The sequence below is a fragment of the Pseudorasbora parva genome, chromosome 18 (assembly GCF_024679245.1).
Source record: "Pseudorasbora parva isolate DD20220531a chromosome 18, ASM2467924v1, whole genome shotgun sequence".
NCBI lineage: Eukaryota > Metazoa > Chordata > Actinopteri > Cypriniformes > Gobionidae > Pseudorasbora > Pseudorasbora parva.
This window is the reverse complement of record NC_090189.1, coordinates 23,027,705-23,053,213: the sequence shown is the minus strand read 5'-3', so window position 1 is coordinate 23,053,213 and position 25,509 is coordinate 23,027,705. Positions and strand designations below refer to the sequence as shown.

General features: G+C 36.3%; 4 protein-coding genes across 5 annotated transcripts; 2 read left to right on the top strand and 2 right to left on the bottom strand.

Annotated features, from left to right (window-relative positions):
* Positions 1-603: 603 nt before the first annotated feature.
* Positions 604-8,716, bottom strand: bicdl2l (bicaudal-D-related protein 2-like). The gene is made up of 6 exons (XM_067423595.1): positions 8,101-8,716; positions 6,258-6,380; positions 5,931-6,089; positions 5,244-5,317; positions 3,543-3,663; positions 604-1,436 (listed from the first exon to the last, which is right to left on the bottom strand). Exons 1-6 carry the CDS (start codon positions 8,443-8,445, stop codon positions 1,143-1,145), a joined length of 1,116 nt encoding a protein of 371 aa, XP_067279696.1. The 5' UTR covers positions 8,446-8,716; the 3' UTR covers positions 604-1,142.
* A 468-nt stretch (positions 8,717-9,184) lies between these two features.
* phkg1b (phosphorylase kinase, gamma 1b (muscle)) lies at positions 9,185-13,288 on the top strand. 2 transcript variants are annotated; one of them, XM_067424115.1, is made up of 10 exons: positions 9,185-9,580; positions 9,795-9,878; positions 9,992-10,170; positions 10,368-10,422; positions 10,966-11,031; positions 11,750-11,913; positions 11,995-12,085; positions 12,550-12,703; positions 12,806-12,931; positions 13,009-13,288. In XM_067424115.1, the coding sequence occupies exons 1-10, from the start codon at positions 9,537-9,539 to the stop codon at positions 13,273-13,275; spliced, it is 1,230 nt and encodes a 409-aa protein (XP_067280216.1). In that variant the 5' UTR covers positions 9,185-9,536; the 3' UTR covers positions 13,276-13,288. The 2 variants fall into 2 exon arrangements, with proteins under 2 accessions (XP_067280216.1, XP_067280217.1); XM_067424116.1 differs by having other exon boundaries at positions 9,750-9,878.
* Positions 13,289-13,659: 371 nt separating this feature from the next.
* sumf2 (sulfatase modifying factor 2) lies at positions 13,660-18,607 on the bottom strand. Its single transcript, XM_067424117.1, has 9 exons — positions 18,384-18,607; positions 17,566-17,710; positions 17,275-17,389; positions 16,613-16,657; positions 16,188-16,338; positions 15,997-16,052; positions 15,264-15,348; positions 13,974-14,115; positions 13,660-13,798 (listed from the first exon to the last, which is right to left on the bottom strand). Exons 1-9 carry the CDS (start codon positions 18,442-18,444, stop codon positions 13,708-13,710), a joined length of 891 nt encoding a protein of 296 aa, XP_067280218.1. The 5' UTR covers positions 18,445-18,607; the 3' UTR covers positions 13,660-13,707.
* A 455-nt stretch (positions 18,608-19,062) lies between these two features.
* On the top strand, positions 19,063-25,483 carry tmem179bb (transmembrane protein 179Bb). The gene is made up of 5 exons (XM_067423581.1): positions 19,063-19,320; positions 19,998-20,194; positions 20,306-20,443; positions 21,627-21,705; positions 23,366-25,483. The coding sequence occupies exons 1-5, from the start codon at positions 19,216-19,218 to the stop codon at positions 23,519-23,521; spliced, it is 675 nt and encodes a 224-aa protein (XP_067279682.1). The 5' UTR covers positions 19,063-19,215; the 3' UTR covers positions 23,522-25,483.
* Positions 25,484-25,509: the final 26 nt, after the last annotated feature.

Genomic DNA, 25,509 nt, shown 5'->3' with positions numbered 1-25,509 from the left:
TGGCTGCACAGGTACTGTCAGGGCCTTTAAAAAGCAGAAGAAAGAAACTCATAAAGGTTGGAACCACTTGAGGGTGTAAACGATGGCAGGATTTTCATTTTTGGGTGAACTATAATTAGATAATACCGATTCAGGTCAACCAATTACCAAGCAATGCTTCATTTTGTTCAGTCTGTGTGGTGTAAAAGGTCACATTAACAATTAAAGAAAAACACTTAAGCAAAACATGGTCAGGTCAAAGTGTCTAAATAATTTTGGTCCCAAAATGCTATCAATTTTACTACTAGTCCACTGTATGAAGACCTTTTTTGAGTATAATCTCAGTTTATTTTGCTATCCTCACTTACATACATGAACTACCCTGCACCCGTAAAAAAAAAAAAAAAAACAGATATCTGGTGTCAGAATAATTGTTGGATTGACTGTAGGTAGAATGTGGTGGTTACATGCAAGATGGTGAACTTACTGTTTTGGAAAATAATAGTAGTGTGCACAAAATATAGAGAAATGTATACACAAAAAATTAATAGAGGATACTTACAATATACAGCAAGGATGCCTTTAAATTTATCAAAAGTGGCAATTAAAAAAGTAATCCTGAACAAAAAAAAACTGCAGTTATACACAAAAATATTAACAACTGTTTTCATCATTGATGATAATACATTTTTCTTGTGCACCAGATCAGCATATTTGAATCATTACTCAAAAATCATAGAATGAATAGTGTAATGCAGAGTGCAAAATTGCCTTTAAGCACAATTGAACCCAATGTGGATTAATAATTATATTATTTTTTTTAAAGAAAGAAAAGGAAACCTGTGTTCCTGAAAGGGTTATCCCTAAGAGCCTTATAAATCAGACTTGAATTATGTATTTATTGTTTTTCTGTCACCTTTATTCCCTTTTCTTCATATATGGCTAGGAACATTAGACCAGAATATCACATCATTCATGACTGCAGGTCATTCTCACAGCACAACAATCACATTAACATCACTTCTATGCATCATAACATCATTCATAATATTATTTACATCCTTAGGATTGTCGTCTCAAGTGTGGTGTGGCAATATGATCTTAATCTGTGAACAATCAATAAAATCATCCATAGGTTATTATGTATCGCTGAAACAGCCTCATCAGTCCAAAGAAACCGTTTGAAAATTGTCCTCTTTGTCGCTCCTTTGTGGCTGAGACTCAACAGGTCCTTGTGTAGAGGTTTTTCCACGTCTGAACTTGTCCGTCCATCTCTGCGTTGCTGAAGGTGACTGGGGGGTCGATACAGCCATGGGCATCAGGGTAGAAAAATCAGGTTTTGGAGGGAGGGGCTTATTTGAGCGCCGCAAAACGCCGAACCCTCTAGACTTTTTCTGGGCCTGTTCTTCTTGCTGCTGTCTGAGGAGCTGGTGATGAAGAATGGTCTGTACGTCATCCTGTAAGAGACATGACAACTGTTTTTAAGAACATCCACGAGGAAAACCAACATGGCCAAATCACATTGATGAGTGTTTTTAGGGGTTTCCAGGAAAATCAGATGGTCCAGATGGCAACACAGGATTCAGCAGCTGTTCTCCCTACGGATTACACTTACCCCTTGATTACATTAAATAACATAAATCATATAAAGTAGCTACTAGATTATATATTAATATTGAAATATGTATTTTTAGGACAACTTCATTGATTTTTTTTGTGCCTTTTTTACTCAGTTAAAGGGTTAGTTCACCCAAAAATGAAATTGATTTCATTAATGACTCACCTTAATGTCGTTCCACACCCGTAAGACCTCCGTTCATCTTCTGAACACAGTTTAAGATATTTTATATTTAGTCCGACAGCATATCTAAGTAGGCACACTATACTGTCCATGTCCAGAAAGGGAATAAAAACATCAAAGTAGTCCATATGTGACATCAGTTAGTTAGTTAGAATCTCTTGAAGCATTGAAAATACATTTTGGTCCAAAAAATAACAAAAACTACAACTTTATTCAGCACTGTCTTCTCTTCTGCATTTGTTTTCAAACCTCAAAAAAAGTTTCAAATGGTCATGAATCAGCATATTGATTCATGACTTGGATCACCAATGTCACGTGATTTCAGCAGTTTGACAGGCGATCCGAATCATAAATCAATACGCTGATTCATGACCGTTTAAATCTTTGAGGTTTGAAAACAAATGCGAAAGAGATGAATAAAGTCATAGTTTTTGTTATTTTTGGACTAAAATGTGTTTTCGATACTTCAAGAGATTCTAATTAACCAACTGATGTCACATATGGACTACTCTGATGATGTTTTTATTCCCTTTCTGGACATGGACAGTATAGCGTGCATTCACTTGGATACACTCGGACTGAATCTAAAATATCTTCAACTGTGTTCTGAAGATGAACGGAGGTCTTATGGGTGTGGAATGACATTAGTGTGGGTCATTAATGACATCAATTTCATTTTTGGGTAAACTAACCCTTTAAGTTTATTAAAATTATGACTCCCTCAACTAAAATTCACCTTGTCTGTCAAGGTAAACATGTTTGATTGTTACCACTTTTAACTAGACCTTAATTCGCACGTCTGTATCAAATAACATATTTTTAAATAACATTAAAATGTACTCCCTTTTTATTTTTTTCTTATTTTTGCTTTCATTTAAAAACACAAGTAGCAAACTTTTTAGGAATTAGCATTTTTATCAGTGATTCAAATCTGCAATTAATCAGACTGATCTCATGAAATGGTGTCTGTATGACTCGCCAATTCGTATGTCATTTTGGCGTGCTATCAAGACGCATTATCTCTTTTTAGCGTGTTTATCAACACTGTTTCATTCTATCCCCCTACACTGCTCCTACCCCTACCTACCCATCACACATACACACACACACATTTGTTTTTGTGAAATGGGGGGACATTCCATAGGCGTAATGGTTTTATACCTTACAAACCGTATTTTCTATCCCCTACACTGCCGCTACCCCTAAACCTACCGATTACAGGGAACATTCTGCATTTTTACTTTCTCAACAAACAAAAAAATCTGTATGATTTATGAGCATTTTGAAAAATGGGGACATGGCCAATGTCCTCATATTTCACCCTCTCCTTGTAATACCTGTCATACCCATGTCATTACACATCTGTGTCCTAATATTTTTACAAAAACATGCCCACACACACACATACACTGCCCCTAAACCTACCCATCACAAGAAACATTCTGCATTTTTACATTTTCAAAAAAACAGTTTTTAGTATGTTTGTAAATCAATTTTCATTGTGGACACACACACACACACACACCCATAATGGTTCGTTTCGACATTCACACGGAATCACACGCCATAGATATACACTCAGAGATGATGGTTCGTTTCGGCCTAGACATTCACACGGAATCACACAGCGTAGACATACACGTGGCTAGCTCATAATGTGTACAGATAAAACGTCACTTGGCTTTAGAAAGTGCCGTGTATGTTTACGCAAAGTCATTATGTCATGTTGAATTAATTGGCAACTGAGTCCATTTAAACATACTTTCCAGGCCTCCAGCTCTATGGACAGTTCTAGTCGACTCTGAACAGCTTCCAGAAGTTGATTGTTGAGTGTCATCAAATCGTTCTTGCTTCTCAATAGCTCAGTCTCCATTGCTTGTTTTCTGCATAAAAAAAAAAAAAAGTATATTTATGTCATGACAATGAGTGTTTGGCATGGTAATGGATATGACATTGATATGTTTGGTCTTGAAGGAATAGATCTGCTTTGCTGCTGCTGCATAGCAAGTACGGGTCTTGCAACTGCCAATACATACATGACACGCTGCTGTGAGCAAGAAAGACATGCTGCTGCTGTACAATATAGCACATGAATTACACATAGCAGATCTGTGCAGGTGGAGCTAAGGAAGGTGAAGGGTTTCAGAAAACAAAGTGCACTGCACTGCTAAGGCAAATGCTAACCAAGTATTTGATTTAGCTGTGCCCTATAGAGAATGATAAATGCCAGCAGATTGAGGCCCTGTCCACGCGGAGACGCGTTTAGCTGTATACGTATAAATGTTGTACCGTATCAGCGTTTCGTCCACACGGATCCGGCGTTTTGGGAGCATGAAAAGCATATTTTTTGAAACCGGATCCCAGAGTGGATAAATCTTAAAACGACACCCATGCGTTTTCGTGTGTACAGCCAATCTGTCATCACACCACGTCCCACGTGATAGTCTAAAAGGGATACAGCTACCGGCACTGGGCATGCGCACATCAATATTGCGTCATTTAAATTAATGTTCTTGCATTATTGTAAGGGTATGTTTAGTGTTGGGGTAGGTGTAGGTGTTAATAAAACACAATCTAGTAAGTAGCAAATGTATTTATTGTTATTTTTTTGTGCGATTTTCCCTCACCTCCTACAATTTCTTTACCCCTTCTAGCCACAACTCTTCTTTTCCGTTTTTAGTGTATTTCTGTGGCAGCGCCACACACTGGTATGGCATATATACTACATTGTTTGAGTGGGTTTCAGTGATCACGCGTGTATGCCCTACGCATATATTTCTTGAAACAAGGGAAAAAAAGATAGGATTGGGAAAGCTCTGGCTTTGTGTGGATGGGGGCTGAGTCAAGGACCTATCAGTATGCTCCATCTAGAGTTCCACAAAAGTTTACCCTTTGCAGAATCTGCAAAATGCTCATTTTTTTAATAAAATGGGAGGGAAAAATAGAAAAATAGCTGAATTTATCAAAATGACTTGATTCTTAATACTGTGTTGTTACCTGGATGATCCACGACTGTATGATTCATGACTGTATGATTTTGATATCCATCTTTTCACTTTGAGGACAACTGGGACTCAAACACAACTATTAAGAAAGGTTTCAGAAGGACACACGATGCTTTAAGAGTCGAGGGTGAAAACTTTGAATTTGAAGATCAATGTGAATTGTTCTTTGATTTGATTTCCGGTAAACATTTAAGTATCTTCTGCTGCTTCCGAAGGGCAGTACTAAATGAAAACGAATTTAAACAAAATAAGATTTTTTTTTCTTCTAAAGAACATTAATCAGTTTAACTGCTCAGGACAAACAATTGATTCATGAACAACAATCACAAAAAAAAAAAAAAAACAGCAATGGATCATCCAGGTAACGACAAACAGTATTGAAAATCAACTTTTGAATAGGGTCATTTTTATAAATGCAGCTATTTTTGGTTTGTCTTGTAGACTATATGTAAACTCACTTTGCAATGGCTTCATCTCTGTCCCACAAAGCTTGCTGTAAAATGGCAGAATCTTCCCCAGAAGTCTCCTTTCCCTGTCAAAGGTAGTAGATTTGTTTTAAATGGCACATATTATGCTTATTTATTATTATACATTTACTTTTGTAAGTAATATAGTTGTTTGTGCATGAAAACTATCTGCAAAGTTACAGAGTACAAAATCTACATGAAAGAAAGCTTTGTAGTTTGTAGTCCTGACATTATTTCTGTGACTTAGCTCTGTCATAATACCAGCCTAATGCCTAATGCCAACAGTTGGCCAAGTGATTCTTTCTATGTGGTTGACCAATCAACAACAGATAGCAGCTGATGACCAATTAGAGAAGACTGGGCTTTTTGGAAAGACAGGCTTTAAAGTGATAATAATATAAAACAGAGCGTTTCAGGCAGAAGGTGAAGAAAGGGCCTGCATCAATGTACAGTATAAGAAAAGCTTTTTGAACATTAAATCATGTAAATATGTTCTAGCAAAATATATATTCGAACTTGAGAATAATATGGGCACTTAAAATATTTCTGCAATTGTTCTAAATTATAAGGAGCATGTCAATGAAATGGTTACCTCATTGAGGCCTTACAATGCAGGGATGTGCCAATTCAATAAAGAGGCGTGTCACATATGAGCTGATGGGCGTGGCTAAAGCTCACCTGAGAGGAGTGGTTAAGGGCGAGGCTGCGGGCCACCTTCTTCAGCTGAAGCAGTGCTGTGTCTAAAGTGTTGGCCTGGGACGGCTGATTGACTTCTGCTGCTTCCAATGTTGTCAGAGGAAGTAGCAGCTTTACAACAGACTGAACCTCCTCTGCCACCTAGACACACCACAAAAACAATGAACATGCAACTAGGAAAAACCCTGAGTGCATGAATGAAATGCTGCCATCACTGAGGGTGTTGTTAAAGTATCTTTTTAATTGTGGCGTGACAAAGTAAAAAAAAAAAAGACAAAGGCTTAGGTTAACTCATTTTAAGAGTCTCACCCGCTGTCTGTTTTCACTCCAGCCGGGTCCGCTGTCGTTTTGTTGTTCCAGTCTATCCACCTGAGCCTTGAGCCTCAGACTGCGCTGCCGAGATAATTCCACCTCCCTTTTCACATGCTTCAGCTGTAGCCATGGAGAGAGTGTTAAATGAGCACAACATTCCTACTTCTTTTGTTCATATGGCTTCAAGTAGCTACACTTGTGTGCATGTGTAAATCCACTCAGAATGATATCAGACTGACACATCTGCAAACATAAATGCATGAGGTCTTGTCTCTTTTATAACCTTGCTATTCTGGATTTTCAGAAAAATTACACAGATGGAATCTCGCCATACCGGTGAAACTAACCAATTTGAGATGACATTTACTTCCTTGTGATTTGATTGTTGAAAAATGTATCCACTAAATGTGTGAATAGTTTTGGTGTGTTAGTTTTAGTTAAATAGGCATCATTAGGAAAACATTATTAATGCAGCCAATGAAACCAACATTCCATTGACAGTTTGTCATCCTGGACATGGGCACTCATGTTCATTATTAGCTCTGAGGAGTCTTGTTGCTTTAAATAAAGAATTTGGCTGAATGAATAAAAAGAAGATAAACATTTGTTAAACAATGATTGGCCATCTGGTCCTCTCATTAATCTCAATGATTTGTTTGCTTCTTCAATGATAACATTTACAATATCACAAAATTAATAATACTTCTGAATACTTTAAACTGTTATTCTGTTGCCCTAGCAGATATGTGCTCATATGTCTAATACATTGTTTTTATAGTAAGTATTTAAATTGCTTGACATTAAGGTAGAGAGACGGCTGGTTTGGAGACTGCAATTTTTTGGGAAACACTTTGCAATAAGGGTGCACTAATACACATTAAATAATGCTTAACTAATGCACAGATTATCATGAGTTAGTGTATGACTCATGAAGAACTACACCATTTATTATTGATTAGCCTACTGCATCAGCAACTAATGAACATTATATATGAATAATAGATTAAGTAATATATGAATTGCTTTTAATGAAATGTGCCATCATGTATTAATTCCCTAATAACATATTATATTAACTAATAATGTAAATTCATAAGGTTAATTTCCACAATGTTCAAAGTTATGTACTTCAACTTCCAGTTGTTTCCTTTAATTAATCTTTAGCTAATGATTTGCAAAGGTTTCAAAATGTTATGACTTTACTTGCTGAGGCACATGACTATTAACTAATTGTTAAGTAATATGTCATTGCGGTTAAGAGTTTTGAATTAGTTAGTTAACAGTCATGCGCATCAACAAGTAAAGTCATAACATATCTGCAAATCTTTAGCTAATGATTAATTTAAGCAGACAACTGGAAGCTGGAATGCATGGCTTTGACCCATTGTGATAATTAATGATTTTTTTGTATTACAAAATATTCTATTTTTACTTTTACAGGTATTACAGCATGATGACACATTTAACAAATAGCAAGTTAGTGATTTCTTAATTTAATCATGTAGAATGTTCATTAGTTGATGCAGTAATCATTAATAAATGGTTAGAGTCAGACATTAACATGATTATCTGTGCATTAAGCATGAATTAATGCATCCACTCCTACTGTAAAGTGCTACCATTATTTGTTATAGAAAAAAGAATTTCAGCCTACATTATGTAGGCCTATACTAAATAAAATTAAGAAAAAATAATTAAAGAATACTATAAAAGATATATTTAAAATGCCCTGTCTTTAAAATAGCATACATGACAGAAATCACCACAGCTCAATTTTCCTTTGTTCCGTGTTGTTGTTACTGATTGTGAATCACTGTTCTCAATGCATTGGCCAACTCACCGTGGCAGACACAGGGCTAGACACTCGTCTGCGGAGTGGGCTTCCACTCCGGAGCAGATCCGGTAACGCTTCATCTACGTATGACCGAGGGGGCTTCGATGGCCCGCAAGGATCAGCATGCCTGACATGATCTCTATTGTCATCCACTGTCAGCTGTTCTTGCAACTCATCCAATGTGGACAGTGGTGAGCTGTTAGAGTCTCTGTCCATGTCGGTGTCGTGACTTGAAATTGAATCCTCGTCGTCAGTTAATCGTCTGTGCACTTCCTCAGTGCTGAGCGGAGACTCCAGGAGGTCCTTGATTTTGCGTAAAGTTACTGGTGAATCTCTCCTGATGGTGTCCATTATAGCCTTCCTTCAGCGACCAAAGTTAAACAGCATGTTCTTTATCATGGGAGAGACGACTGAAACCAAGAGGAGAGAATGTCTTCTAACCAGTTTTTCCTGCTTTTTGACGCTTAGAAATGTCATGTGTGCGTCAACAATCCTCACGGGTTCGACATCATATAGGTTTTACCAATATGGGACGGTGACTTTTGTAACTCTTTACGCTGATTAACATAAACATTGACGAGGTGCTCGTGCGTGTTCAGACACGTCTGTGGAAGAATTAAGGAACGCCCTCTAATTATGTTAAGAACAAAATATCATCATTAAGTCTCCATAAAATAAATTGTGAGAGGAAGAGAAAAAAATTGCATGCATAAAGGCCAAATGTAATGTTAACATTATCAGTACTGTCTAAAATAAACAAATGGGCACAGGGTGTTCCGTTTGGCTATGCCCTCACCCGTACTCAAATAACAGCTATTTATATAAGTGTGATGGGAAGTCCGAGTCGTTTTTCAGAATCGGTTCGTTTGAATAGTTTGAATCGATCCGGATTCAGTGATTCTTTTAGGCATACAATATATAAGATTTATATTTTTTTAGAATTATATACATGGAAATATTTCTTAAATATATACATGAATGAGTGTGTACATAACACACATACGTAAAGATTAACTTTTATTTTTTGGATGCACCTGACAGCAATTCAAAACACTTTAAAGGTAGGAAAAAATAATATAATGGGCTATAAAAAAATAAAGCTTTAGGCTAATTCTTGAACTGAAACAAGTCAGAACATTTTAAACAACTTTTATGCATTTCTGGGAGAGGAACTGTGCGTCTGACTCTGACTCAATCCATTGGGAACTGCTGCGAACGAAATGTTAAGACCGAGAACCGGTTCGACTGATTCGTTGAAATGATCTGACTTAGAAGAATGATTCATTCACGAAACGGACATAGTTAAATTATATTCAGTCATTCTAATCTGGACAGAGAGCTGGTACACTATCAAGGTTATGTAAAGAAGCAACAGGAAAACATCTAGCAGCTAACTAAGTGTTGTTCTTGGTGGTGCTGTAACTTAGCGAAGTGTGTTATGGATGAGCAAAAGAGTGAGCTGTAACTCGCGCCATAAACACTGTAGGTGAGTGAACTCAGCCGTTAAAGAATAGAATGTTTTGCTTTCTAAACCAACAAAAAATCCTTACGAATTAGGAACAAAAAACAAAATTATCACATTATGAAATCTATACAAGAAAACAATATGACCCTTACAAGTTAGGCTTGTTTGTGTGTGTGATAAACTTTAAAAGGACAAATTGCATCTGAAGTAACGTTAGCCTTCTGGATTTCTTCAGAATGACAAAAGAGGAGGAAAACCCGGAATGGGTTGGTGGTCAGGAATTTTATGACAAATATGAACCAAAGGAGATCTTAGGAAGGTAGGTGTCACCAATCTCAATGAAGTTTGTGTCTAGAAAAAGAGTAACAATAAGATGAAATTCTAGCATCAAAATTCTAGCCTTCATATCAGTTCTGAATGTCTTTTCTCCAGAGGTGTGAGCAGTGTGGTTCGCCGATGTGTGGAAAAACGGTCTGGCCAGGAATATGCCGTAAAGATCATAGACATCACACCATCAGATAAAATGACAACTCAAGAGATACAAGAAATCCAACAGGCCACTGTGAAAGAGATCGACATCCTTAGAAAAGTGTCTGGACAAAAAAACATAAGTATGACTGCCCAGTGCCAATGTGAAAGTTCATCTGATCCCTTTTCACTTTCACAATACGTACATACTACCTAATGGAGCAATGATACAAAACAATTTTTGTATCATTTTTTTTTCATCTACAAAATTGATAATTGTAAGGTTATTGATTCTGCAAGAACAACAACAAAAATAGGATGTCTTTTCCCCCCCTCATAGTTCAACTGAAGGATTGCTTTGAATCAAACGCCTTCTTCTTTTTGGTATTTGATCTGTAAGTATGGCACACAACAACCCTCATGTCTGAGTCTCACTGTTGTTAATCTAGGGACCAAAATCTTAGAATTTTTTTAGAAATGTCATAGCAAACGCCCCCCAAAAAAACTATAGTATTGTGGTGGTTGCAATTTTAGTTAGTTTAGTTTACTGCAGAAAAAGGCTCAAGACTTTTTCCAAGTTTGCTCCCTGTTCCTTTTCTAAATGTTCCCTGTGGAGATTATCTGTTGGTTGACACTCTGCAGCATACAGATAGGACACTGCCTATTCTAAGAGCCCACAACAAACTCATTGCCAAAACGAGACTGTTTCTGCCAAATGCTCCACTCTGAATAATAGCATGCGCATAATATATCCCTCCCAATTCTTTCCTTTGTCCAGACACTTCTATTTTGAACAGATAGTTAGTTTATTAGAAAATTGTTTATCTCTGTGCCAATATTATATCACCAAACCAGATGGTATTGCTTATATTTAATCAGTTTATAGGCCTTGACATTACAATTTTGTTAATTTTCAAAGATGAATGTTCTTTTAACAGGATGAAGAGAGGAGAACTCTTCGATTACCTCACAGAAAAAGTCACCCTAAGTGAGAAAGAGACACGGTCAGCTCCATTGATTAATCCAATTGTAGACTCCTATAATTGTATTTAAACTAACGGTAACACCTAGTTGGGGAATACATATTCACTATGACTTTTGCCTCAATAAACTCACAATTTACTACTTATTAATAGTAATGTCGTTTTTGTAGCGTTTAGGTATTGGCTATGATTAAGGGATGTAGAATATGATCATGCAGAATAAGGCATTAACATGTGTTTTATAAGTACTAATAAACAGCCAATATCCAAGTAATATGTAAGCTAACAAGCAACTAGTTAATAGTGAATATTAAACCCTAAAATAAAGTGTTTCCAAATTAACAAATCCGAATTCTGAGAAAAAAAATATTTTTCCAAAAATATTAAGCAGTATACAGCTGTTTTTTTTTTTTTCAACATTGATAATAAATGTTTATTGATCACCAAATCAGCATATTATAATGATTTCTGAAGAATTATGTGACACTGCTTTGCCATCACAGGAATAAGTTACACTTTAAAGTATATTAAAATAGAAAACTATTTTTATTGTGATTATAATTTACTGCATTTTTGATCAGATAAATGCAGCATTGGTAAACACAAAGGACGTTTAAAAATTGTACTGAGCACATACTTTTGAATGGACATGTAAAAACAACTAATACATTGTAGCTGTTCTATTATCCTTAAAGGCAATACCTTGATTATTGACACAATTATCTCTTCTCTTGAATAGAAATATCATGCGAGCTCTTCTGGAGGTGGTTGAGTATCTTCATGCCCACAGTATAGTCCATCGTGACCTGAAACCAGAGAACATTCTGTTAGATGATGATGTGAATATCAAACTCACTGACTTTGGTTTCTCGATCCAGATTGAGCATGGACAAAGACTGAATGGTGAGTTTTTATGAACACCTTTAAATATAAGCATTCAGAAAGCATGACTGCAGATATTGTGTGTCTCTGTTTCACCCCTAGAGGTTTGTGGAACACCAGGTTACCTGGCACCAGAAATCATTGAGTGCTCCATGGATCCCAACCACGCTGGCTATGGGACTGCTGTTGACCTGTAAGCCCGTAAAATAAGTATGCATCAGTAGTATTTTACTGTTATTTATATAGTAAATTAGTTTTCATTTATTAAAATAAGCTTTCATTGTTGCATTTTTAGTGTTCATTTCAAGTTTTAGGAATTTTATTTGTCACTATTTTTAGTTTTTAAAGTATGTCTATAACCACTTTATTAGATTTTTGTTTCAGTTTTAGTCAAACAGCTCAGCTTACTCTGTTTCAACCATGTAATATGTATATAATCTTCCTACCTTTTTATTTAACAAAATGATTTAAAACGCATTATTAATACAAGACTAGAGAAGCCTAAAACTAAATTAACATGTGGACAACTAACCATATATACTGTACATAATACATGAACTTCCTGGCGGTGACAGTGAACCAGAAGAAAATGAACGGATTAATGCAAACTATTATGCTTACTATGAAAATGTTGCATAACTGTCTTCTCTTGTGCAGATGGAGCACTGGCGTGATCTTGTACACTCTTCTGGCTGGATCTCCACCGTTCTGGCACAGGAAGCAAATGCTGATGCTTCGAATGATTCTCGCAGGGAAATATGAATTCAGCTCTCCGGAGTGGGACGACCGCTCAGACACAGTCAAAGACTTGGTGTGTGCTGGTTGTTTTAATTCATTGTGGTCCTCCTGTTTGTCTTGCTGGCCACCAGTATTGACAAAAATGCATTAACAAAGCTTGTTTTCTTCCTAGTAGATTTCCAGGTTATTAGTTGTGGACCCGCAGAGTCGTTATACAGCTACAGAAGCCCTCAATCACCCGTTCTTCCAACAGTACAGGGCCGCAGAAGTTCGTCATTTCAGCCCTTACAGGAAGTTTAAGGTAAAGAGCGGATGTTCTAGATGACTTCATAGAAAGCATTGACTTTGAGGTTTTGAGTGTCACCCTACACATTGCAGGTTATTTGTATGACCGTACTTGCCGCCATGCGCATCTACTGCAACTATCGTCGTGCCAAACCTGTGACCAAGGAAGTGATCCGCAGCGACCCCTATGCCATCAAACCTCTACGCAAAATGATTGACGCATGTGCCTTTAAAATCTACGGCCACTGGGTGAAGAAAGGGCAAACTCAGAACAGAGCAGCTTTATTTGAGAACACTCCAAAAGTCATTCTGCTCTCTATTGGAGCGGAGGAGATGGATGGAGCGCAAAGCATTTGGTGAGGGTTCATTATCTCCAATAAATACTAGAAACCACAATTTACCTCAAGACCATGTTGCTAACATGTTGCCATGTAGGTCCAAAAATATACCTCTATTGCTATGACTACATATCAGACCCCCCTTACTTACACACTGAGAAGGAAATAAGTAAGTAACACCTAAACTATTTAAAATGTATGGTATTATTTAATACAGCTACATTTTTATTCTATTTTGCATATACAATGATACAATGTGGTTTAAATTTTATATCTAAATGATTTTAATAATTAGAAAACAACAATAAGATTGGTTTAGGTTATAATTTCACAGTATTTTGTGAAAAAAAGCAGATATAACACTGAATTCCAGAAGTTAATGTCTCCACAGGAGAAATGTAGTATCAATCCCATAATGCACCACTGGAATCAACTAGTCGTGAACATTTGGCTCTTAAAGCTCAGTCTTTTTCTGTTTTGCATTTGAGCTCATGGCACAGCGGAAGCCCAGGTTATCAGAGGCTGAATCTGGTGTGTTTCCCATCCTGCAAGTGAGAACATAAAATACACTGTTTGTTTAACATATTCTCATAAATTGCTTTGGACAAAAGCTTTAGCAATTGTTGATGAACCCACTTGGGGTCAAACTGGAACTGTTGGAACACTAATAAAAGTCTAATAAAAGCTGACTTTGAATAATATGCATATGGCATGACTGACCTAGTGGTGACACGAGCTCTGTGATTGGCTGAACCATCAGCAGTGTCAATCCATGATGCTCCACGCAGGACGTACATGGTCTGAGCACCAGGAAAATTTGAGGAGGTCCACTCCCAGACATTACCCAGCATGTCATATAGTCCTGGAAAAAGGTGGGCCATTATTCTCAAAATTGTCTCAATAATAAGCAGGGTTTCTGCAGGTTTACTGAAGGTAAATTTAAATTTAAAAAATGTAAGCAATAAATTGAAGGGAATAAAACACATCAATATGTTAAATATAAATGTCTAGGAAGCACTCAATGAGTTGTATTAGCAACAGTTAAAACATTCAACAGATCTCCATTACTTTTTAATTAACTTTACAAAAATAGCTTAAAGTTTGAGGTATGAAATCTTGTGAAAGTGATTTTATGACAAGAACAAGAACACATATCTGCCAGTGGTTTCATAAAAATCAACTTAATTAAAATTTACTTTTCATACCCCTTGACTGATATTTGTTCTTGTTTTAAGCATAAACTAATTTACATTTCTTATGGTTAGAATAACTTATTTCTTCAATTTGGCATCTCAAGCAATTGTATCTTGATTTAAGGATGTTTAGATATTTGTACTGGAAAACAAAAATCCAGAGGTAGATATTAATTTCTTGCAGTTAGGGCCCTATGAAATCAGTTTTTTAAAATAGTTTATTCTATTTAAAATGTTCTATGTTTTAATGGTTAAATTAAAATATATTAATCTTTTTGATTGCATGTCTAATTAATTGAAATCATGAAACAGGCAATTTACTAGATGTTTAACAAACAAATACATTTTCAGGGCCTTTATTCTATAAATTCTATTTTCATGAATGGATTCTGTGATTCCGTCCATGTTTCCTGCACCCCCGAAATAATAGGGCCCTAAGTTAATGCCATGATATTGAATTTAAAACATTGTTCTCCAATATAAGACATTTTAAGGCCCTAAATTGTGGAAGGTCAAATTAAGACTTTTAAGACCTGTGGAAATCCTGGTAAGAGAATTACAATACCGTTCAAAAGTTTAGGATAAGTCGGATTTTGTTTTAGAAAAAAATAATATTTTTATTCTGCCAGGATACTTAAAACTGATCAAAAATTACTCTAAAGACAGTTATAATGTTACAAAATATTATATTTCAAATAAATACTGTTCTTTTTATTCATCAAATAATTTTTATCAGTTTCCACACACATTTTAAGAAGCACGACTGTTGGTGAGCATCAAAAACTTCTGAACTTTCAGGTAGATTGTCATATCATACCATAGTTATTCTGTGGAGGATAGGCAGTTACAGGAGCTACACCATGATAGCCATCTTCTCTTGTGTCCCCATCTGGAAACAGGCCCTTTGTACAAAGAGTTTGCACTTTATCAACAGTCTAAGAACTTTAGAACTCAACAGTTATTAAAGGGTTAGTTCACCCAAAAATGAAATTGATGTCATTAATGACTCACCCTAATGTCGTTCCACACCCGTAAGACCTCTGTTCATCTTCAGAACACAGTTTAAGATGTTTTATATTTAGAGCGTATGGAAGAGTATGCACAATATACTGTCCATGTCCAGAAAGGGAAAAAAACATCATCAGAGTAGTCCATATGTGACATCAGTTAGTTAGTTAGAATCTCTTGAAGCATCGAAAATAAATTTTGGTCCAAAAAAAAACAAAAACTACGTCTTCATTCAGCAATGTCTTCTCTTCCATGTTTGTTTTCAAACCTCAAAGATTCAAACGTTTGTGAATTAGCATATTGATTCATGATTCGGATCACATGTCAAACTGCTGAGATCATTGGCAATCCGAATCATGAATATCATGAATCATCCATACGCTCTCGGACTAAATATAAAATATCTTAAACTGTGTTCCGAAGATGAAAGGAGGTCTTACGGGTGTGGAACGAAATTAGGGTGAGTCATTAATGACATCAATTTCATTTTTGGGTGAACTAACCCTTCATTATAATATGGGCAAGAATATCCCACAACTGACCTGCCAGAGGTTAGTCCGGTTCAGCAAAAACTTGTTGCCCCATGGGTATGTCCTTCCTGAAATACATGTGTGCTGGTTATGAAGGTTACAGTTCATAAATTATGTAAGACAGGTGTATAATACTACATGACAAAAATAAGACAGCAGTTTTTTATTAGGTGCTGAGAGGCATAAGGCTTTTTTTGGCTTGCCTTCTAGACCCCCACGTGCAGCCATTTCCCACTCTTCCTCAGTTGGCAGCCTTTTCTTCTTCCACTGACAGTAGGCTTGGGCATCATTCCAGCTGACCTGGACCACAGGGGATTCCAGTCTGTCCTTGATACCAGAGCCGGGTCCTGCTGGCTGCACACAGATATTCATAAAGTCTAAAATTAATTAACAATAAATAGATTTGTATTATATTTACTTAATAATTTATTTTGTTATACTATCTTAAATTGTTATTTATATATTAATACATTTTTTATTTATTTTTATATCAATAACAATTAAATAAATATATATTAACCCATACCGGTTGACCACTAATTTAAGTTGTTTAAATTTTTTACAATGAATCATAATGCATTTCAAAAGTCTTGCAGGTTACATACACATAGACTGTTAACTATGTCACCTGTCTCCAGAAGACTCTCTCGACTGGTAACCACCAAGGCGCAGACTAGGAAAGAGGAATGGGGTAATTTTCAGGAAAATAGAGGGTAGAATAGAAAATAGTATAAAAGACAGTAGGTGTAACAATATATCATGTCACAACATATCACAATACAAAAATGCAACAGTATGTATCATGGATAGTAACAATCTATTGCGTATAGTTCACCCAAAATAAAAATTACTATAAAAAGTTTACAGAGTTGTAGTGTCATATAATGTTGAATATAATGTATAATAATGCAATGGGGGAATATTTGTGGGTCCTGATAATGCCAAATGTCTTATGTTTTTAGTAAAAACTGGCCTATATTATTTCAAATATATCTAGTCAGTGACAGAGTGCATCTATGTATTCATCTACGTATTTTCAGTTTCAGAATTATGAATATTTTTATTTTGGTGTCAGCATTGTCCTGGTCTTTAGGTTACCAACACCAAGCCTATTAATTTCCACCCCCAAAGTAATACCAAATTTAGCAATTTAATTAACAGGACATTGCGATATCAGTATCATAATATGTATCGAATCAAAACATGAGGGTATTGTTACACCCCTAAAATACAGCATTATAGGTAAATGGAAATCCCCATTTTGAAAAACATTTGTCTTTGGGTTCATACCTCTATTTTCTGAGTGACCTTACTTTTCAGGTCATCTGAGACAAAATCCTGGAACACAAAACTCCAACCAAATGTTTCAGCCTCTGTTTTATATTTCTGCAGTCTGACGAATTCCCTGGAATAAATGAAAGCAGTTGTATCAGGCCAGTAAGAAGACATACAAGCAGGAGGATAAAGTGTGTTGACAAGATTAACCTCTACATCTCTCTAGGCATTATAAGTACATTCCTAAAAAACTGTCTGGTTAGGCTGCACACTAGGTTTCGAGCCAATATATTCACTGACAAGTACCTGAAGTCAGAGTTAGTGACAGGATATTTGTCCATCTGAAATGGCTGGAGAGTCACAGCTCGTGTTGGTGATTCCCCATCTCTCCCATCAGCGGCACTGGTTCCCATCATCATTTTCCCAGCAGGAATAAACACCATATCGTAATCTGTTAAAACAAATAGTAATTTATCTTAAACAAGCATCTACTTACAGCAGATGATTGGTCCGCTCAATGTTTACTAAAATATCTATATGAACTTTTATGTCCCAAGAGAGTTTTTCTTTTTTGTTACATGAGAGTCACAATAAAACCATATCTGAAACTTTTTACCATGTTTTTAATTATTTTGCTACTTGAAATTCGATTTTGTTTTATTGTACACTTACCCCAGACTCTTATTTATCAAATTATTTAAATTATTTATCAACTCAATACAATATTATATATTTCAGTAGATCTTGAATTTATGTGAGTGTGTACTGAATACGAACATAAATTAAACATTTGTACATTTGTGTTGTCTTTATAACCAACAGTTTTTTCTTTATTCAAGTTTCTTCAAAAGTTTGTACTTTTTAACCAAAATGACAACAGTGTCAATGAAGAGTTGAAGATGAAATGTGAAGCATAATGTGTGAAGATAAATAAAAAAAGGCAAAAAGTTTTATTGAGGATCAAATTGTAATTGTATGTATTTTGGATACATAAACTATCCGCTATGACATTTTTTTTTTGACAGGTTGATAATACCACGTTGCAGTTTCAACGTAGTAACAATAAATTATGTAAGTATAATGTTTTTAAAGCAAATACAGACATTTCTGGGGCTTCCTCCTACCTGCTGCACAGGACATGGTGCACAATAATACGAGGTATATGGTCTCCCAAAAGATCATCATGATAAATGTTTACGTGACGAGCAGATTCAGTCCAGGGTCTGCTTTATCAAACTATAAACACAAAAAGCACATTAGATGTATTCTAAACAAAAATAATATGGTCAGAAACAGCACTGCAATGTGCAGTCATTCAGTGCCACTCTCGTTGTCACTTAAGCTCGTTGAAAAATGTTTATCGCCACCTATTGGTTTGGAGAAGGACCTATCTGTTGTACTGAATGTCCCACTTCATTTGTTCCCATTGATTTCAGTTTTTGCCAGAAGTTCACTTATTGCACAGTATTATTAATATAAGTAACCTTCTTTCACTCTAATAATTGGCAAATCCTCTGTTACTACTGTAATGATAGTCACAGACATGGAGATACAAATTCTTACTCCTGCTTGAAATATAATATGGTGTATCACTTTTCTCCTTCCCTACAGAACAATTTAAGTAAACAGTTTGCCATCCTAAGCATATATCTGATTTTCAGAATATCTCAAAAAATGCTTTTTAAAAAAATATATATATATATATATATTTATTTATTCATAACCATAATCAGACTAGTTGAATGTTTTGTCTGCTTGACCTGAATGGAGTCTTGTGTTATATCTAATAGCAATGCGGTGAAATTCTCTGGCCCAATTGTCAAGAATCATTGTGAAAAGCAACATTGTTGTGAGCACAGGACATACTTTAGTGATGATCCACGTTACCACAGCAGTTTGGAGTGCATGAATGAGACATTTAGCTGCTGGACTCCGTGAGACAGTGACCGTGAGAGCATGTTCATGATGGGACTACCCTGGCTGCTAGTTTTAGAGCTTGTCCTTTATGCTGGTTGTTTCATCTGCGGAGTGATTGCTGCTGCCTGGATGACACTCACTCAGGTAATAATACTTGTTTCTCTGGATAATAATATGCAGACACTGAAATTATAAAATGATGTAGGCTATTATTGCTCATAGAAAACTAAAACCAGGTCTCTGGGGAAATGTGATGTATAAGCTGGTGTCTGATCTGAGTTCTTAGTTTTAGGCATTGATCAAGGCTAAAGTTTTCAGTGCATATTTATGGCTCATTTAAGACACTCTTTTGTTACCATTCAGTCTGATGTTAAAATGTGTAACATCATGTGTTATCATTCTATATGTTAGAATAGCCTATATCCTATTGAAATGGTCACTTTCTTTGTTTTCTTTTTTAGGAAGGTAAATTAATTTTAAAGTAATTGTCAATGATAGGCTACATCTATTGGTATCCATAATTATTTTGAAATGTATGAAAAAATGATGTTCAATAAAATATAGAATGAATATGTGATATTACTGATCCCAGGTCAGACCCTCTGAGCTGTCATCATGTGATCAGCCAGCCTCTCGCACCACATTATGGCTTATTAGAATCATATGACACAGGGTCAAAACAAAAGCATTAACACAGCACTTTCCACAGTGTCTCACAGAGAGATACACATCTCGTACATAGTTTGTGAAAAACACCTAGCTGTCTCTTGCTACTGTGTTTCCTTGTATCAAATATGGATTTTTATTGGTTGTCTTTATAGGGTCACTTTGATGGACGATGTATCCTCTATGGAAGTGTTCATTATAACACATCTGGCCAGGCTCTGACGGTGGAAGGTTCCAGTTCTTCTTCTGTCTGCTATTTTGTGTCCGCCATCGCTGTGTGCATGGCTATTTACTGCTTTTCCCTTATTCTATACTGGATCTATGCCAGCTGTGTAGATGAGGATGTGAGAAGGTGAATGTATGGTCTTTTCTGCTGACCTCTTTTAGATGTGTAACAGTTATATTAACATTGTTGTTTTGCCTTCTTGTGTTTGTGTCTGGAAATGTTTGCATGTATACACAGGGGGACTGTTTCTCTCAACACGTCTCTGGGAGTATGTGGCCTACTTCTATTTTTTCTCTTGGTATCAGGGTGTATTCTCAAGATCGGTCGGGACAGCCTGTGTTTCTCTGTCCTTCACAATGTTCCTTCCATTACCAGGTGAATTCTACTTTCTTCTTTTCACATTACTCTTTGTGTGTGACTTTTGTGTGTGACACATTTTAAAGGAATAGTTCACCCAAAAGTTTAAATTAGCCCATGATTTACCCACCCTCAAGGCATCCTATGACTTTCTTCTTTCAGATGAATTGAAAGTGCCTCTGCAGTTCGAAATGCTTACGCTACCAGTTACGCTCGTCAGGTGTGGCTTAAGCATTTTGAACTGCACTTTCAACACTTTTTCCATTAGTTTAATATAGATGGCGATCGGCCTGGACTTTATTTTATAAAGTTTTAAATATGGATATTTTTCTTACACAAACTAGTAAGGGCCCAGAGATGTGAGGAACACGTTATATGACAGACAAAGGCATTTTGAAGGACTTGAAAAACAGAACAACAATCACTCTCATTATAAAGCTTGGATTGGCCAGGACTTATTTAATATAACTCAGACTGTATTAGTCTAAAAGAAGAATGTCATATACACCTATTACTTGAGGGGGATTAAATAATGGGCTAATTTTAATTTTTGGGTGAACTATCCCTTTAAGAACCACATACACCACAGTACTGGGTGGGATTAAGGGATGCAGAATATGGTCATGCAGAATAAGGCATTAATATGTGCTTTATAAGTGCCAAACAAGTGTTACAGTATATGCACCTAAATTGACATGATGATGATGATGATGATGATGATGATGATGATGATGATGATGATGATGATGTAAAAAAAAACTTAATATGGGGGGGGGGAAATATAGCTACATTTTTTTTCTGATCTCATGCAAAAGTATTGTCTTCCACTGAAAACTTTGAATTTGCTTGCAAAAATGTTGCATTCTCTTGCAAAAGGGTTGTGTTCCCAAGAAATTTGGCATTTGCTCACAAAAGCATGGAAATAGATTTTGTCTTCCCGGGCCGACTCATAATATTTTGGAAATCAAAAGGTTTTGTAAGCAAATACTAGATTTCTAGGGAACACCGGAACACATACTTTTTGTAAGATAATGCTAAAGTTTTGCACATAAAATTTACTGGGGAACGCAAACATTTTGCGAGATTAAAATATTTTTTCCTCAAATCTAATTTTTTTCATCACTATGTAGCCTATCTTTAGAGGACTAATGTTAAGTTAAAGTTAAAAAGTGCACTGCTGGAATTAATGTTTTTGTTTTAGTTGTGAAGATGCAGAGAATAAGACATGGGCTCATCCATACACTGGAAATCAGTTCTACACTGGACTGTACAGTACTGAGGTTAGTACTTTTGTATTGTGTTGTTTAAGAATATTAACATACTGAATATTATTTTCTTTGCATTATTCAAGATCAGAAAATAGCATCTTTTTGTATTATTAGATCAGTTGTAATTTTTTGCAAACAAATAACAATGTGATAACCTTGTCATGGATAAGCTTACAAAAAATAACCAATCTTTCAACTTGGGAAGAGATTGGAAATCAATATTTGGTGCAATAACACGGATTTCCAGTCAAAGCATTCATATGTCTTGGCATGTTCTCTACCAGTCTTTCGCACTGCTGTTGGGTCACTTTATGCCACCCCTGCCGCAAAATTCAAGCAGGTTGGCTTTGTTTGATGGCCTGCAACCTTGTGTCCTTCCTCTTGATCACATCCCAGATGTTTTTGGTGGGGTTCAGGTCTGGAGTTTGGGCTGGACTTGACAGGGTCTTGATCTTGTGGTCCTTTATTGGCCTGGCTGTGTGGTATAGAGCATTGTCCTGGGGGAAATACCAATCGTTCAAGTCGGGGATCATTGTCAAAGCAGAAGTAAACAAGTTTTCTTCCTGGATAAATTTGTGATCGTCTTCTCAGATAAGACATATTTTCAGCTTTTGCCTAAAACCTGGTCCTTTATTGTTTAGACAGAGGGTGCGTCTCAAACAGTTCCCTAGCTCCCAAGTTTGTGAATCAGTACATCATGTACGGTACACAAATTTGGGCACAGGACAGTAAAAGAAACTGGCTCACTACACATTGAGACACTGATGACTATTTCATCATTGACAACATCATTCAACAACAGCAGAGCTGATATCTTTATGACATTATTTGTATGTTATTTAAAGTATACACATGCAACATTTCAGGCCTTAATTATAAATGTTAGCTAGATTAAGTTAATTATGTCTAACGATGTACGTTTGTGCTGAAATACAATAAAATAATGGTTTCTATTTTTAAAAGCATAATTACATGTCGTTACGTGTAGTGAGTCGCGGCTCACATGATTCAAGTTCTTCAGAACTTCCGTTAAGGGAACATAGTGAGCATCAGTGCACCCTGGGTTTTGCGATGCATTGTGGAACTTTTTAGGGAGCGAACGTTTCACTGCACTGGAAGGATTCTGCAATTGGGACAGCCCTTTAAAATGGCCGACTCCATTTTTAGTCCGCTATACTGAACTAGGGAGCTGATTGAGATGTACCCAGAGACTTGGAGAGGCCTACAAACCACAGAGTCTCACACCCACTGTGAGATTTAGTTGACGATAGGTGGTGACCTGGGGGTTCTTCAGTGAGGCAGATCCGTTTTTGTGAAAGACGCGTGACTTAAGCCACGTACATAGTTATCCTAAAAGAAAACTTGCTTCCTTCTGCTCTGGCAATGTTCCCCGAATTGAAGGATTGGTTTTCCCACAGGACAGGACAATGCTGAAACCATGGCATCTTTTTTGTTATTTTGACCAGTTGTCATTTTCTGCAAATATATGCTCTAAATGACTATTTGTATGAAATTTGGAGAAGCATCGTCAGTAGTAGAATGTTCATACTTAAACACATAGATATAAATAGTATATCCAGAGAAACTGCTTATTTTGCAGTGGTCTCTTAAATTTTTTTCAGGGCTGTACATGAGGTTTCTGTGTACACCCTTCTGTTTCTCTCCTCTACAGAGGTCGATGTGGGTGAGCTTCTTCTTCTGGGTGTTAATAACGGCAGTGGTGGTCATACAGAGACGCCAGAGCTCAAGGTTGAAGGTTTGGGGAAATGATGAGTGGAGCCGAGCTGAGACGGAGCCCTTCCTCCATCGCCCAATCCCACCAAGATAAATCACCAGAGACCACCATCACATGAGCTTATCATCAAGTTTCATGTTATGTGGGAACACAAGGAGTAACAAAACATTTGTTGCAACACTTGAATTTGTATTTAATTATTCACATAAATAGTAGCTACAATAAGATACATAAAGTTTAAAGATATGTCCAGAGAGCCAATAGACATTTCTAAAAACATGCCATTGGACATGAAGGATATAAGACAAGTCAACCAACCATTATTCCAAAATAATTAGGAACCCCATTATTGCAATATAATCAGGAAAGCAATCCCCAAAATGAACAAGGGGGCTCTTCTATAGACTGAAGTTTTTTTTCTGTTTATTACATGGATATTTAGCAAATAAATGAAATAAGAGCTATGAGAGACATAAAACTAGCACAGCTATGTATGAAACCGCTTGCCTTGGACAACAGTCAATAGAGTTTAGTAAATATATAGGCCTATATACTGTATCATACACTGGCAGCCGCAGTACCATTCTGACTGTTAACAATTTAACATCTTAAAATAAAAGCAAATGTGTATTTATGGCAGTGTCTTGCAAAATTGACAATTGTAATGAAGGATTATAATTTGTGTTCTCATTACTGATTCTTGACAGATGTGTGCTGTGGAGTGTTTAGAAGATTAAAAGAAAAAAAGACTCCAATAACAGATTGTAGTCTTTAAAGCTCACATTTAAAGTCAAAGTGTGTCATTTCTGCCCATGAAGGTTTTCAATGAAGGTATGCTAACATTCCATCACCTAAACAGTTCCACCTCACACACATTCATCGAACGATTTTTGTGGTCTCGGGATAGGATTTTAATTTAAGACAAAAAGTAAAATTAAAATAAATACATAGGCTCTTAGTCTATGTCATTTGAAAGTTCATTGAATTTGAATGGCTGGACAGACTATTTTCCCGCTGTGTTTCAGAGCTGTTTGCTTAGTTTGCGAGCCTGCCTCTCTTTGGCTTCAAACGCCACCTTAGTGTCCATCAGAGTTTCCAGCGTTTTGCACATCTCAGCCATGTCCTGTTGAAGGACTTTGCTTTGGCCGTGGAGACTCTGGCCCTCCTCTCTCAGCTGCTCGGCTAGAGCGGCCATCTGCGCGCTCTCCTCCTGACACTGCGCGTGCAGCTGAACGGCCAATGAGAGCAAACCCTCCGCGTGGCTCGCCACAGAGTCCAGCTGGTCCTTCGACATCCTGTTGTTCTTTACTTCACAGCTGCTTCAATCCACACCAAGTCCATTTGGATTGTGGAGTGAGAAATAGTTTATCAAGCAAGACAGAACGTTATAATGAGTATTAATATTAATACTGACATATAGGGATAGGCCCCATTTTTAGATTAGGCTAAGTGTCAAACCAAATGTAATTTTTGCCCCTTGTTTTCATGATAGCCTTTTTAATTATCTAATTGTTTATCATATTAATATATTATTTGTGAATAATTAATTTGAATAACATTATTTTTGTGAATATTATATTTTTGCCATGACCGTTGGGTAAAGTGAACACAAGACTGGATAGTTCACCGCAAAAGCAAAATTATTTTATAATTTAGGCTACTCACTCTCAAGTTAACTGTGGTTACCAACATTTTTTCAAACTATCTTCTTTTGAGTGCAACAGAAGAAAGACACACGGGTTTGAAACAAAGTGTGGGTGAGTATAAATGATGATAAAATGTTCTTTTTTGGGTGAATTATAATTTACTTTAAGCTAACGGTTGAACTGTTCTCAGGACAAAGGTATTTCCCACAAATGTCTGGCTGGGGCTAGTTGTCACATATTTTAGATATTAGAAATGTATAGGCCTACACAGTATTATAGCGAAAAAGAGGCAGTCGTTAATTACTTTGTGTTTTTAAAATGTTTTACATTTTATTTATGGTTTCTGTTGTGACAACCTGCTGTGATTTTGGTCAACTATAATAACACAAGGTCAATGTGTTCAGTGAACTGTATCGATAGATGGATGGATGGATG